Consider the following 15202-nt stretch of genomic DNA (forward strand, 5'->3'; position numbering starts at 1 on the left):
TATCATATACATATATATTATATACATGTATATATAAACTTATATATTATATATATATATATATATATATATATATATATATATATATATATATATATATATACAAACAAATATACAAATCAATAAAGGATACTTCCATATTTCGTCCCTCTTAATGCCACTCAGAATGCTTTATTTAATTTTAGCCCCTTAGAAAAATGAAACAAAAGTTCATTTACAGTAGAAATCGCCTACAAGGAATAATGTGTGTACAAGCACTATAACAATATCTCATACTGCTTTTCTTTTCTAATCTTCCAAAAAAAGAATGTTTGGATTTTTAATAACTAATTGAGAGTAGATGATGATATAAATTACCTTTTTCTTAAGGTCGCCAAAGGGTTCCCACTGTCATCATCTTCGTCTCTGGCATCTGAAAGATATACAAAGGTATGAAAGTTACATCTAAAGACAAATGATTGAGAAATATTTTCTACTATTATTATACCCATCCACTCCTGGGTAGACAGGGGGCTCAGATTAAAATATCGAAAGGAGCCGAAGGGTACATGTAAAGCAGCGTCTCCAAATGGCATTGTATCAAGATGAATTGGACATTGAAACGTGAATCTAAAATTAGAATTATAAGAAATACTTATTTCTTTGTAATGTAATTTGTAAGAAATCATAATTATTATTATTATAAGAAAGAAACCCTAATTTTCATATTTGTGGATAAATATTCAATATTTACCTCTTGGTTTATTCAACATAATACCATTTTGAGACGGCTGGTCACGTAATAGTATAGAGTGTAAGCAGAGAGAGACAGAGTCACACAAACACATTGGAGAGATAATCAGATAAAGAGAGAGCTTGAAAGAAGGCTGAGAGGGAGGGAGAGAAAGAGAGAGAGAGAGAGAGAGAGAGAGAGAGAGAGAGATGAAGAGAGAGAGAGAGATAGATAGAGATAAATAGATAGAGAGGGGGGGGGGGTTGAGATGGTTAGAAAAATTACATTTGCTTCACTTCTACTGCAGAATACTGCTACAAATACAGAATTTTCAATCAAATGTCTCATCTCTATTTTCGTGGGGGGTTTTCTTTGGGTAGAGCATTAGTCAAGGAACCACATTATAAAAGTCTTGCAGTTTTTCACACGTTGTAACCTTGACGGAGTTGACATGATATGAATGAATTGTATTTCTACTAGTCAGCGTTTAACGTCAATATACCGTCAATATGATTATAGTCTGACAAAACACCTTTTGCCTTTTCGGCCAGAAAAGTTTTACTTGAAGTATTGATTGATCAAAATGACCCCATATTATTGTCAAAAGTCCTGTGAAACCGAGCTTTTCATTCCGATTAATATGGCACGCCTTTGTCCTGGATTGCAAGAATACACACGACTGTTGACAATGACAAGTACACGACATCTCTGCTGATGTTGACATTTTTTGTTCTATTTTGCCTTTTATTTTAATAAATATTGATCGATCAGTCAAATGATCCCAAACTTGTCAAAAATAATCTCAAATTAGAGATTAAGGAAATAGATTTTTTTTCTTAATTATTTCTTTTTTGTTTGAGGGTCATTTTAATGGATCGATGTTACTGAAGTAAAAATATATTCTGATCAAAACGAAGTAATGAGTTGCTTTTTTTCTGATTACGTCAGAGGTCATACATATAACATCAGCAGACAAAAATTCCTGTAACTCGAGATGAAAGACTTCCTGTAATTCAAAATCAATGGGAGAAAAAAGCAGTCGTGTGTCTCAGGTTTACGGATTTTTATCAATACTACACCGCATTGATGCTGGGTTCGAGTTCCGTTCTGAGAAGCGCATGTTAAGTCCTTCAAAACGGCTTTTTACGCACATTCTCTCACTGAACTCAGGTAGTTGTAAAATGAGCATCTGGCCGTTACCAGCATTGTCTTTGTCAAGCCTGGTCTTCGTGTTTGTAGCATTGTATTTGTCAAGCCTCGTCTTCATGTTTAGCAGCATTGTCTTTGTCAAGCCTGGTCTTCGTGTTTGTAGCATTGTCTTTGTCAAAGCCCAGATCTCTCTGTGTTGGTTATTGCTATTGGCTTGGGACCTCTCGTTTTAGTGCATATTACGCTAGTTAAAAGCTGAAATTTGGATAGTTTTACTAAATCGATATTTTAAGGGACGGTTGAAACTTATTGTTAGAAAAATTCTTTAAAAAATATATTTTGAGATTTTGGTGGAAAACGAAATTTTATAATCTTAGAAATACTGTTATCGAAATTATATCACAAAGGCACATTAACACGATCGAAAAGGGTATCGGTAGTAAGATAAGTGTGAAAAATAGAAGGCTATTTTGCTATTTTCTCAACATGTCAGTTTTCTAGTGGTATGGGATACTGTGTCAAATATTTCTCAGACTCTATCCCATGAAATTGTTTGAAAATTCCCACACTTATCACAGAGATAATATTTTATGTAGATTATTTTGATAGAGTATAATGTGTATTTTAACTTATAATCCACATCATAATATTTTGGGGGAAATCAATTTGTCAGAAAATTTTGCTTCGCAATATTTTACAACTTGATGATGTTCTAATACAAATCCCATAAGCTGAACCCGTAAAATCTCTGGTGACACAGAATGCTACAATGTTGATAAGCGGGAAGATTATGAAGATTATCCCTTCATTAGGTGTTGTGGAATATTTTCCACAAGATTGTTATACGGTTTAATGCCAGACCCCCAAATTACGACGCAAAACGGGTATCAACACAGAAACTGTATTTTTTTTTCACCAAAGTTGTTTCTTTTTAAAATCCTATCATAGCAATACAGAATGCTTAAAAGCGGCCAATATAGGTAATTAACATTTTTTGATTAGAAAAGACCCAAACCATCCCTAAACTCTCCTTACCGACAAGTTTTAGTACTATTCACAAAAATATGTCCTATCTACCCAACATAAAATTGGTTTCATCACATTCGAACTCAGGAGCAATAAGGACAAAGTATAAATACTTTTGTGCAGCAAAACACGCTTAACAAAAAAGTATTACGTTGGACTTTAATGTTGTCCAAAACAAATCTGAATAAGAAAGTTATTCATTGAATTGTATCGAATGAGACGACTTTCTTGAAGATGGTAAGGAAATATTTTAAGTGAAAGTTTTCTGGCGAAAATATAACTGGTGTTTTGTCAGAGTGTGGCACCTCTGCTGAAGTGGATCGAGGCCGTAAAAGGATTAATGACTAAGAGTTTCGTGACAACGCCCGAGTCATGTCCCCATCCCAGCTGCGTGCAAAGATTTAGCGATGCCTGTAATGGCTGGGGGCGAATATCCATTTAGAAAATTGAATGGAATGCAAGGAATGAGTGGTTTTAGGGTTAAGTCAAAGGATGACTGACCACTCTCGACTCTCCTTCTATAGGCTGCAGTCATCCGTTCATAGTATTGATGCTATGCGTTAAGGTAAAATACTCACAACATCCGCCAGCCAAATTAAACATACTAACTCACAAATCTGTTTTAGCGAGAACTTATCACTAGCACTGTCTAAAAATAATAGTGACGTCAACTTCGTTCCTTCTACAGTTGTGTGTGTTGGTACGTATATCCGGCTGGCGGTGTTGTGAGTATTTTAACTAAACGCATATCATCAATACAAATGTATGCTTTTATCCTTTTGATTATCGCTTGAATCATCATTCATTGCTTAAAATAAGATTTCGGGTTTAAATTCAAAGGTAAAGAAAATAAGTGTGTTCCTTTATTGAGCTTCCAAACCCAAACACTAATTTTAATCTTTTTATAAACTTAATATAGTTAGTTGTAACTATGGATTGTTCTCCTTTGTAATATTTATTGGACCAGGAGTCTTCTTACTATACAATTTCACTATACAATATTATAAATCATTTTTAAAAAATAAATAATATCATCAAGAGTTGTAGTTTTGCCCGAAGGATAAAGAAATTGTGTCTTTAACTCGAATCAATTATCTATAACGCGTGATGTTTTGTAGCATTTATTCCCTTTGATTAGGATCACGTTTTTAAATAAAAGGATAGCTAGTAACTATTTTTTTAAAGTATTCAAAATGCCTCGAAATAACAGGGCAGTGGCGAAATTTTGCCTTGAGGGGAAATTGTCCCATTTGATTGTTTTGTTATTAGTTTCGTTACTAATAATATGTACATAAAAGATAATCTGAGAGAAAGTTGAGAGTACTGTAAGCTGCGATACTAACATCAACACTAACGCGATTCCTTCAAAACCTCTAACTACGAAAGAAAAGAAGCGTGTTTAACATTAAGCAATTATCCACGTTCAATGACCAGAGAACTGTTGATAATTGGTACGTAGGTACGCTAATTAAATCATCATTTTACATTCGTTGGTCTTTTAACTCGTTAATTACTTTCCGTGATCTGGAAAACACGTATCTATTTAAAAATTGGGCCAGAAAACTCGTCCTTTAAAATATTGATCGATTTAAATGACCCTATTCTTGACAAAAACTCTCAAATCTGGTACGTCGCAAAGTTCACTAATTCTGGTATAAAATGACAGGCGATATTGCAATTTTTTTTCCGACAGAGACAACGATGTTAACAGGTACTCATATCACACCTGAGTGCGGTGAGAGAATGTGAGTAAATGGTCTTTTCCAATGACTAAACTATGCGCCGGGCGGGCGAGGCTCGAACTCAGGACCTTCCTATCCGAAAGCGAGTGTCATATCACTAGAACACATAGCCTAAGTCTTTTCACTCGTATATCCTCATCATAATCAGGTGTAAATTGAGACTGGTAAAAGCGTCGTCTCTGTAAAAAAAAAGACTAAATTATCTTTTCCTACATTTTAAGATAACGATCTGAACAAGTGTGTTTTTGTTTTTTGTTTTTGTTTTTGTTGATTTATCTCATGTAAAACGCTTTAAGAGCAATTTTGGTGCATATTGAATTAGATAAAGGTTTACGTTAATCAAACTGACCACTAGAATGCTTTGAAGTTATCTTTTAAATCACGTAGCAAGAAGTCTATGATAAAAAATGTAGATAAATTCATCGGCAAGTTGGGTAAGAGATAGCATTATGAAAATTAAACATTTTCAGTTCAGCGGTGCCCTCCGATCCTCCATAATATTCATTTCACCAACAAAATCAACCATGGATACATAACTCGTATGGTTTCGATATCATATTCATTGACTTGCTTGTCTTCATCATTTAAATGGGTCCTTACATTTCATTAAGCACGTGTATTAAATATGATAATCAAATCTACTGAAGGTATATTATGCATTTATCCAAACCCGGTGAAAAAAGCAGTCATTTGGGTTTGGCGCTGTCTACATGAAAAATAATCCAGGGAAATATGCAAGAATGTGTAATATTACCGAAATCCGTTTTGCATTAAAGAGACTAGCTTGTGTTCATGTGGATGCCCAGAGCAGACGATGGAGAATGGAGAACAGCCTTAGAGAATGCCAGGACGGGCCCAACTGCACTGATCATGATCTAAGAGTCTGCTCCCCAGATGCTGTGGAGTGGGTTCGGTGTTGAATCGACAAGCTATGATGATGATTAAAGAATTAAGCGAAGGTCCTTGGACGGTCATCTAGCATTTCCAAGTGAATTATCGCTAGGACTACAATATATCCCATTTGCCCTGCTCGTCTTTATGGGACGATTGCACGAATCATGATGTGTCACTAGGCTTGTAAGATATTATATGATATTGAAATCAACACGACCTATTTCTTGAATGGATGCGAGTTAATGGATTTAAAAATCCCTTTGTTCTTTGAACCTATCAAAATTCGGATTTGATAAATCGTAACATTTTGACCAATTGATGATATTAATAGGACGCAAATAAATATAGACAAGTGAAGGACTTAAGAGACATAGTGTTATAAAATTCTGGATTTCAACATTTTATATTCTTGAATTATCTGAGTGCAGCAGGGGATATTATTATACAATATCTGACCGACATTGGAACTTTAAAAATCGAGAGCATTAATAAAGGGCAATATCCATTAAACGTGCTCAAAGCATTTACAAGGGGTCCCTAAGCCAACAGCAACACTTAACATATAGCATGTAAGGCGATAGGACAATTTTTTCCGACAGAAACAATGTTGTTAACGAACAGGTACTCATTTACACCTGACTACAGTGAGAGAATATGAAGAAAGAGCCTTTTCCAAGGACTCAAGTATGCGCCGCTAAGAGGGGGGACTCGAACCCAGAACGTTCCGATCCAAAAGGCAAGTGACATACCACAAGACCACATAGCCGCACAAAACAATTTACTGACCACGAGGAACCATCTTGTAAACTCGGCATTTCTTTCTCATGTCAATATAATTCCCGATATTAGTCAAAAATCGAATAATATAGCCATAAACCGCTTTGGATCAAAGAATTTAGCAACGGTCATCTGATGATCTTTCTAATTTTTCAAGGTGAACTATCTCTAGGACGACATTATGAATTGAGAGGTTTAACATTTGAAACACCAATGAGATAATATAACCTACTTATTCCCTTTAATCCCTCCTATTATATTATATTATGGTTGCAACATTGAGAATCTAGATTACCCGACTTAAGACCAGCTTCTTCACTTAGGCCGATAACCCTGCATCTCTCATACCCTTTTCAGCCAATTTTTGAAATTGTTTTGTTCAAATGGGGGGGGGGGGACGAAGTGGCCGAGTGATTAAGGCATTAAACTGTAACCCGAAAGGTCCCGGGTTCGAGCCCCGCTTCAGGCACTTTCGTTTTTTTTTCCTTAAGCAAGATTATTAACCCCCAATTTGCTCACTTGGACATCATGGGTGATTCCTGTTGACATCAGACATCTTGTTTCATGAATTATCTATATTCCTTTATAGAATGCGACGATGTCTTACATGCTGTGGCGGAAGGGCATAATTATTTTTTTTTTGTTCAAATAGGGAAGAGTTCTTCCTAAGTGCTGGGTGATGGATGAAGAGGTTAACTGCCGTACTCTGGAAATACAAGTATTTTTTTTTAATGGCCAGAAAATATGTCCTTTAAATATCGATCGAATTAAATACCATCATCCTTGGCAAAAACTCTCAAACCTGGGACTTCGCGAAGTCACAAAGGTCAAAATTGGTTAAGCGTGGTCGGTGACCGGTTAAATGACAATGAACACAAAAAATCCTAGTACCAGCGTTTTAAGATTGGGTAAGACACTTTTTAAAAAAAAACAAAAAAAAAACATTTTCTCTTTTGAATACCTATATTATAATAGTAGCTACGTATAGTTTAGTACTGTTCGTATTAAATAACTAACGCCTTTTTTGTCACTAATTTTGTATTGAATAAAATGGAATTGTCTTTCTTTTCATTTTCGGCCGAATCGGGAAATGAAGCAATGTAAAGGGCAATGGACCATGCTCGCAGAGCCATTAGGCCCTTTCTATAGCGAGAATCGGATGATAGCAATTGTTTGCTACCTTTAGATATGACGCTAGTCTACAGCAGCAAAGTACTTTTCGCCATATCTAGCAGACCCAGCTACCCAATCATTAATTAATAGGGTGACAGGGGAGGGGGGGGTATAAGAAAAAAATAATTTCGAATTCATCTCTTTTAGCGATTGCTCTTCTAACTGAACTATCGGGACCCTTTAAACCCATGGAGATGCTCTATACAAAAGTCCATATGGTTTATTATTATTATTTTTTTTTTTTAAATTGTCTTGTCGTTAAGGGAAAACAATTCAGACATTTCAAATAAAACAGTGAGAGGAGGCACATTATTGTATTCCTGTTTGCTCTTATCCACCCTAGCATAATGAACAAGGTAGATTATTCCACGCCTCATAAACTAAACAAATAAATGATATGTTGGGAATTCTGATTAATATTGGCTTCTCTCTCCATTCCCACCCACCCGCCTCTCTCTCTCTCTCTCTCTCTCTCTCTCTCTCTCTCTCTCTCTCTCTCTCTCTTTTTTTTTTTTCTCTAACGTGTGTGTGCTAATGTGTGTGTGTGTGTGTGTGTGTGTGTGTGTGTGTGAGAGAGAGAGAGATAGAGAGAGAGTGACTGTCTGTCAACCTCTTGTTCTCTGTCCATCTATCTATCTATCTATCTAACTATTTATCTATCTATCTATATATATATATATATATATATATATATATTATTTATCTATCAATCTATCTATTTATATATAGATATATATAAATCGCTTTCTCTTGTTATATGCAGCTCTCTGTTTCTTTGTTTATGTATCTTAATCATCTATTTCTATCTCTAGTCTCATCTGACATTTTCAACCAAGTATCTCTCCCCTCCATTCTCCCACTCTCTCAACCATCACTCTTCTTTTTCATCCATCTATCATTCTATATATCTATCTATCTATCTATCTATCTATCTATCTATCTATCTATCTATCTATCTATCTATCTATCTATCTATCTATCTATCCATTTATCTATCTACCTATTCATCCATCATTCTATACGTTTCCCTCTTTCTATGAATGCATATATCTATATACCCATCTCTCAATTTATCCATCTCTCTATTGATCAGATCTGTAGACAATTCCATCACTGGCGATATTCAGAGTGTACCAGAAGCAAAGATAAGAGAAATCAAGTGCAAGAATCTTCTCACACACCCATAAAACTAGCCCTGAAAATCAATAGGTCTGTGATTACATGCAGGCTTTTATTTTACGCCTCGTTTTTGTTATGCTATAGCTAATACAATGGTCTCTCGTCAAGTAGAACGCCACTTAACATGTTGTTCGTTAATGAGGATGCCTCGTGTCTACAATGTTCATATTGGTTTGAAATATCTTGAAAGTCTTTTTAACAACCTTCGGTGAATTATGTGCTATATCAGAACTTATATCTATTTCTTCAAAGAATAGATTGAATTAGTAGTTGATTATAGACTTTCGTGTTTGCCTTGTAAAGAGAGTCGAACAATATTAAGCGTAGTCAAGACAATAACATTTGGCCCTGCATTGTGTTTTTGGTTGGGGTCGTTATAAACTTTTCCCAACTCGACTCAGGCATGAAAGAAAGTCTCTGGTCATTGGCTGCGACGGATTTTCACAAACTGCTAGCAAACAAACAAAGGCGTCAAAGTTGTCACTCAAAGGCGTGTTGAACATAATGATATAGAGATATGGTTTTATAGTTCATACGGGGTGGAGAAACTGAAGATCGGAGCAGGATGAATCCGTGAAAATGGCATGTGTGAATGTGCTCGACTATTCATTTATTCAGCAAATTGCAACAATTCTTTTGTGATCTACAGGGCGTAGAGTCTATCTGTCCATCCACTAAAACACCCACGCTCCACCCCCACCGCCGACAGCGATTTTTTAAAAGCAATGAATAGTATATTGCTCCGCGAATTTGATGAATCTATTTTGTACTAACTTTATTCTGAAGTATTTCTGTATAAGGCGTAGTCTAAAACATTATTCTATCCACTTATCATTATACCTTATTCCCACCACTTCTCCGTTTAAGACAATGCGCTCTTTCTTAAAGAACATTCGCCTAAACGAAGCATTTATATTGCCTCCGAAACATAAATCTTCTTAAACAGAGACAACTGTATTTTCTATCATATTTTATTTTGGATGAGTATTTTTAAAATGAAAATAGATCATGTCAGTTCACGCTCTTTGTTCCCTGGAGTGTGTGGGATGAAATGGGATTTTAATTTGATGATATTGACAATGCATGCTGTTGCCTTCTCCATTCCTCAACACTCAACAGATGAATTCGATTCCTCCTGTTCCTCACATAATTTCCCCCAATGAGATAATATTTTTGAATTTCCGTGTGGTAATATTACCACATTCTTTATCACTTTATTTAAACATTTTCCATACATTTGTTCTGAATTGGATTGGAATTATGTCTTTGTTTTGTTTTGGTGATTTTTACAGTTTTGATTTTAAATGTATAAAAATAGGTTTTAAATTGAAAAATTACAATTTGAAATTTATTTAGAGTTATGAAGCAATAGAGCCGTATTTTATCCTTTCGTTTCGCTAGCGTTTAACTTATACTAGCGAGTGTTTGCTACCATGTGGATAGATAAATGAAAATATGGCATTTTATCCGTTAGGTCCACCAAGCTCAGTGGTAGAGATCTGTTTACTTAAGAAAACACACTTATCATTTTGGCCTGAACCTTTTGAGTAAAATAGAATTCAAGGCTTAGCTAAAAAGAATTGAGTACAAAATTATGGCCTTTATTGAGAAAAGTGAATTTGTTTCTTAAACTTCAAGAAAGTTTTAATTCCCAAACTCTCTTATAATTTTGACTTGAAACTACTTTATTTCTTCTACTTTAGTCAGACATGATACTGGATTGACACGAAGGGTCACATATATTTATAAATTTATAACTGTGACGCAAACAATACATCATTGTTTAGCGGAAATGATCTCATCCCCTTCCTTTAGGAAGTCGTTCAAATACACTATTCATACTTCCGTTATGTCAAACGGTCGTCGTTTTGAAATGTTTAATGATATGGGTTTGAGTATTACAAAATGGATTAAGTATTACACTTTGAACAGCCATAGAAAGAAATTATATTGATTCAAACGAAAATAAAAATGGCATTGTATGAAAATGCAAAATCAAACAAAATTTCAATGTTAATCAGCTTCAAAACTAGACGTCTACCATATGTTTTTTTTTTCTTTCTGGTTTAGATTTTTAGATTTTAAAAAACCCAACAAGCACGGGATTCGTTATAGACAGCAAAGGCTCGTGTATTCATACAAAACATATTTTACTCACCTTGACCAGAATCTTAGTTCATATATATAGAGATTGATTAAAATGACCATCAATTGTTTAAAAGTTCAGACCCGACTCTAAAAGAAGTCTCAAGTTCAAGATTTAAAAAAAATATCAAGTTGAAAGTCATTTGTAGATATACTCGAAGTAGATTATTTCAGCCTTAAATAAAAATTTTTAAAAAGAGTTTTGTCTGAGTAGGTACGGCTAAAAGGTCTTGTATCCATTGTCGGAAAACCTATCAAGGCTGGACAGGTCTGCCACTCCCATGCGACAGTAATTATTCCCCTTTGCTGTCATCTAATCACGAAAAACAAATAACACAACTCATGGTGTCAGTGCATTTGGCATATTGAAATGGACACCAACAAGCAAAGTAAAAAAAAAACGACAGAAAGAAAGAAAGAGAAAGATCAATACAGATATTAGTCGCAGAGAGTGTGAAATGTATTTCAGTCCCCGGCCTAATAAATTAGCAATGAGGGTTTTTATAATTTTCCTGTTTTTCACTTGCACCCATTGTCAATGCTGATATTATTTTGAAAAGGTCTCAACATGATATTATCTAGGGATGAATCGGTTCTTGTAAAGTGAAGTGAATCTATTATGAAAGTGATAAGTATTTCGAACTTGAGTCATATTGCAATCAAAGAAATGTTATAATACATTATACGCCGTTAACTCTCTCCTTACCGATCATTTTCAGTATTTTCCCAAAATGGCCGGCTTACCCAGCAGAAAAATTGATTTTTTAAACTCAATCAAGCTCTCGACAAAACAACTTTATGTTCTTATTAAATAAACAAAGATCCTTCTTCAAGATTTGTGATGTACACAATAAATCTAAATAACAAAAATGTATATTGTGTCGTAACAAATGTGACGATTTTGCTGTAGGTGGTAAGGAGAGGGTTAAGAAGAGAAAACAGCCCAGAGTTTCATTTTTGTGGCTATAAATTCAATGTCCAGTAAAGTCTCAGGTTTGAGAATTTTTGCCAAGTGAGGGTCATTAAAATCGATCCATATTTGAAGGACGAGTTTTTCCAGAGTACGACAGTTAACTTATTAAACTGAATTTTGTTAATAAGATCATTCCGACATGGAACCAGATTAAAGCAATGGGTCAATATATATTTAGATAAATTGTTTCAAACATTTTTCTTTGATTTCTGTTTAGCTATGAACAATTATGAACAATATTATCTAAACATCTGTGTGTATGAACAATATTACGACACTTAATAATAATATAGCAATTTGGTAACCTTCCAACCTAAAACATACTTGGTTATCACGGGCATAAATCTTTCTATCACGCGTCTTTTGCGTGATGGAACCAATTTTGTCGCATATCGACAACACCAATTTTTTTTTCATTTTGGCCATGAAACATTTTTCTTAACTTATAATTACTTCGATAAATTTAGGCTTCTCTGACTTGTCAAAAAAGAAAATCGAATCCGAGACTTAAAAGGCATGTCAGATTTGTGACTTTTTTTGTTGACAGGTAATGTCATTTCAATCGATCGATATTTAATGTAAAAGTGTAAAAGTTTTCTGGCCAAAATAAAATAAGAAATAAGTTGATTAGTTATAATGTTCTCTGTTAGAATATGGCATAATTGGATATTGAAATTTAGAGATTTCGAATAGAAGAAAAAACAGTGGTATGTCAATGATTTTTTTTTTCATTTTCTGGTCAAAACTATGATAATTTAAATATCGTTCAATAAAATTAATCTTAACCTGTCAAAATAAAAAGAATCCAACAAATCTCGCACCCGAGATCTCGAAACTGCAAAGAAGTGTCAATTGGGTGGTCGATAGTCATTTTAATCAACTGATATCTGAAGTAAATTATGTTTTCTGGGCGAAAAGAAAGAAATAGATAATAAATGAGCTTAGTCAGACAATGAGAGATTGGAGACGACAATGTGATGTGTTCATAAAAGAAGTGTAAAAAATAGCAATGTGATCATTTAAATATGGGAATGCGGTGGGATTGATTTTGTCCTAATTTCTGATGTAGGCTACTAGGTTATAGAATGATTTGATTGTAAATAAAGAACAGAAAAATTTAATTGGTTAGGGAGATTAAGACACAAAAACAACAAGATGATACACAATGCATTATTGACGGTCTAGAATCTGTCGAATGATAAAAACACAATTTCCAGGCCAAGCTATTTTGATATAATATTGTTAGTGTTATTATCGTAGCCTATTTAATAGGATTAAAAGAAAAACAATTCTTTTTTTTGGTTTCTTTCAATTTTTTTCTGTCATTTTTAGGAGAGATATATTATTACTTCTTCTATTATTTTCTCTTGATTTATTTATTTATTTTTTTGCATTGAGCTAAACACACCAAAAAAAACATGTTCGATATAGTACGTGTCACGCTGTGAGTACGTACGTTATTATGTTATGTTTGTATGTATATGTATGTATGTATGTATGTATGTATGAGTATGTATGGATGTGTGTGTTTGTGCTACACCGAAAGAGAGATAGATTGTAGGTGGGGGTACAAATGAAAATAGAAGGAAATTATAGACAGAATAATAAATAATATAACAAATAGATATTTGGGTCCTTAAAACCCATAGAGTAGTAATTTATCCTGCTTTCTTTTGCATTAAACGGAGAGAAGCAATCACTTGCTATACTCTGGAAAGAACGTTAGTTTATTACAAATCATTTCCTCTCGAATCAGCCACCCAATCATTGATTGGTGAACGTGGTTTACGGAGATGAGGTGGGGTTGCTCAATAAAGAAAATCTATACTGCTTATCTTGTGAATTTCAAAAATCTTGAATTTTGATCAAGTTTCAACATTTAGTTTGGTTCAAGATAATACCATACTAACACTGCCCGTTAAAACCGTTAAATCATTCATGAAGCAAATGTCTATGGACAAAGACGTTTGCCCTCATTGGAAAAAACAACAACAAACTGACGAATAACAGCACACGGAATTACCAATTTTAATAGGCTTTGATAAGTGACGAAGTCCAGAACCTCCCGAAATGGTATGCATCAGGATACTATCGCAATTGAATCAACATTACCGAGGATTTCCTTCCCAAAGACAGAGACAACAGTAACATGGGACTGACTGCTTCTTGTCATGGCTGACGGGTTACAGCCAAATTTACTAGGAGTCTGGTATTGATAGATATAGCCATTCGTCTCAAAACGGTATTAAGCCGGGGCGAACCTAATGCTGAAAATGGAACTTTAAGCTTGCTAACCAAATTAGAGTTGATCTAAATGCTTTCAATGACGAAAATTGAGGGTTTTTTTTTCCTAAACTTTTAATACACTAGATATTTGTAATCAATTTAACTTTAAAACTCCATTCATTAAACTCGATTTATCGGGACATAAAACCAGATTGACACGAGAGGTCACAAATTCATAATCCTAATATATTATGGGACGCCTTCTGCATCTCACCAACGTCACTATTTTTTTAAAATTCAGTTTTTAAAAATGTATTTATTTATTTTTGTTCCTCGCCTTTTCTTATAAAAGTATTAAGTTTTGTGATAGTTTCTCCAAGTAATGTAAAGTAATGAATATAACGGTTTAAAAAAAAAAAAAAGAAAAAAAATACCTAATATGGAACGTTTCGGGCTCAAAACCCTTCTTCAGGCAATACAAAAAAAAATCCAGTTAAGACGTTAATACAGCATTTTAGATCCAGATTGAGGATAGAAAAGTATTTGGCACGTCTCGTCGGCAATAGTATTGCAAAAGATTTGTCTGAAGAAGGGGTTCTGAGCCCCAAATGTTCCGTGTTTGGTATTTGTTCATTTTTTTTCAAGAGCTGGTCGTGTATTCATTTTTGTACACTACTTGCTTCTGCCAGCTTATTACTCACATTTGATCTTCTCTCCGAGTGGTGTTAATGCCCTGTTCGTTCGCCCATTTGCAACCATATTATAAATTTAGTTATGGTTAATTTTTAATGTTAAACTGCCCTTATCTAAAACAATTTTTATTAAATTAAATTTTGAAAACTATACTTGAGAAAGGGAAGCAATTTTTTTTATAGATTGAATGTCGGATTAAACGCACGAATTTTATTTTAAAATCGACATGCCCATTTAGTAAGGTGCTGTATAAAAACCATATATTATTATTATTATTATTATTATTATTATTATTATTATTATTATTATTATTATCATCATCATCATCATCATCATTATTTAGTGGAAACAATGATACACACAAAACTGTATATTCAGTTCCATTGTGATAGAGCCTGACTAACAATTGGGATTTTGATAGGAAACAAACATACATTTTAGGAAGAAAATAGAACACAACCAACCCAAAATGATGGTTAGATACAAACAAAACGGAGTGTTCTGTTCCATTGT

The 15202-nt window shown here is 34.1% G+C and overlaps 1 protein-coding gene across 1 annotated transcript in view; it reads right to left on the bottom strand.

Annotated features, from left to right (window-relative positions):
• Positions 1-15202, bottom strand: part of LOC144968406 (uncharacterized) — a 170456-nt gene that overhangs the window by 16265 nt on the left and 138989 nt on the right. The window contains exon 3 of the mRNA XM_078906716.1: positions 358-412. Coding sequence (XP_078762842.1) covers positions 358-412 — 55 coding nt within the window. The remainder of the gene's footprint in view (positions 1-357; positions 413-15202) is intronic.

The sequence above is a fragment of the Berghia stephanieae genome, chromosome 3, assembly GCF_034508935.2.
Source record: "Berghia stephanieae isolate SIO BIC M18660-M18661 chromosome 3, UCSD_Bste_1.3, whole genome shotgun sequence".
NCBI classification, from domain to species: Eukaryota; Metazoa; Mollusca; class Gastropoda; order Nudibranchia; family Aeolidiidae; genus Berghia; species Berghia stephanieae.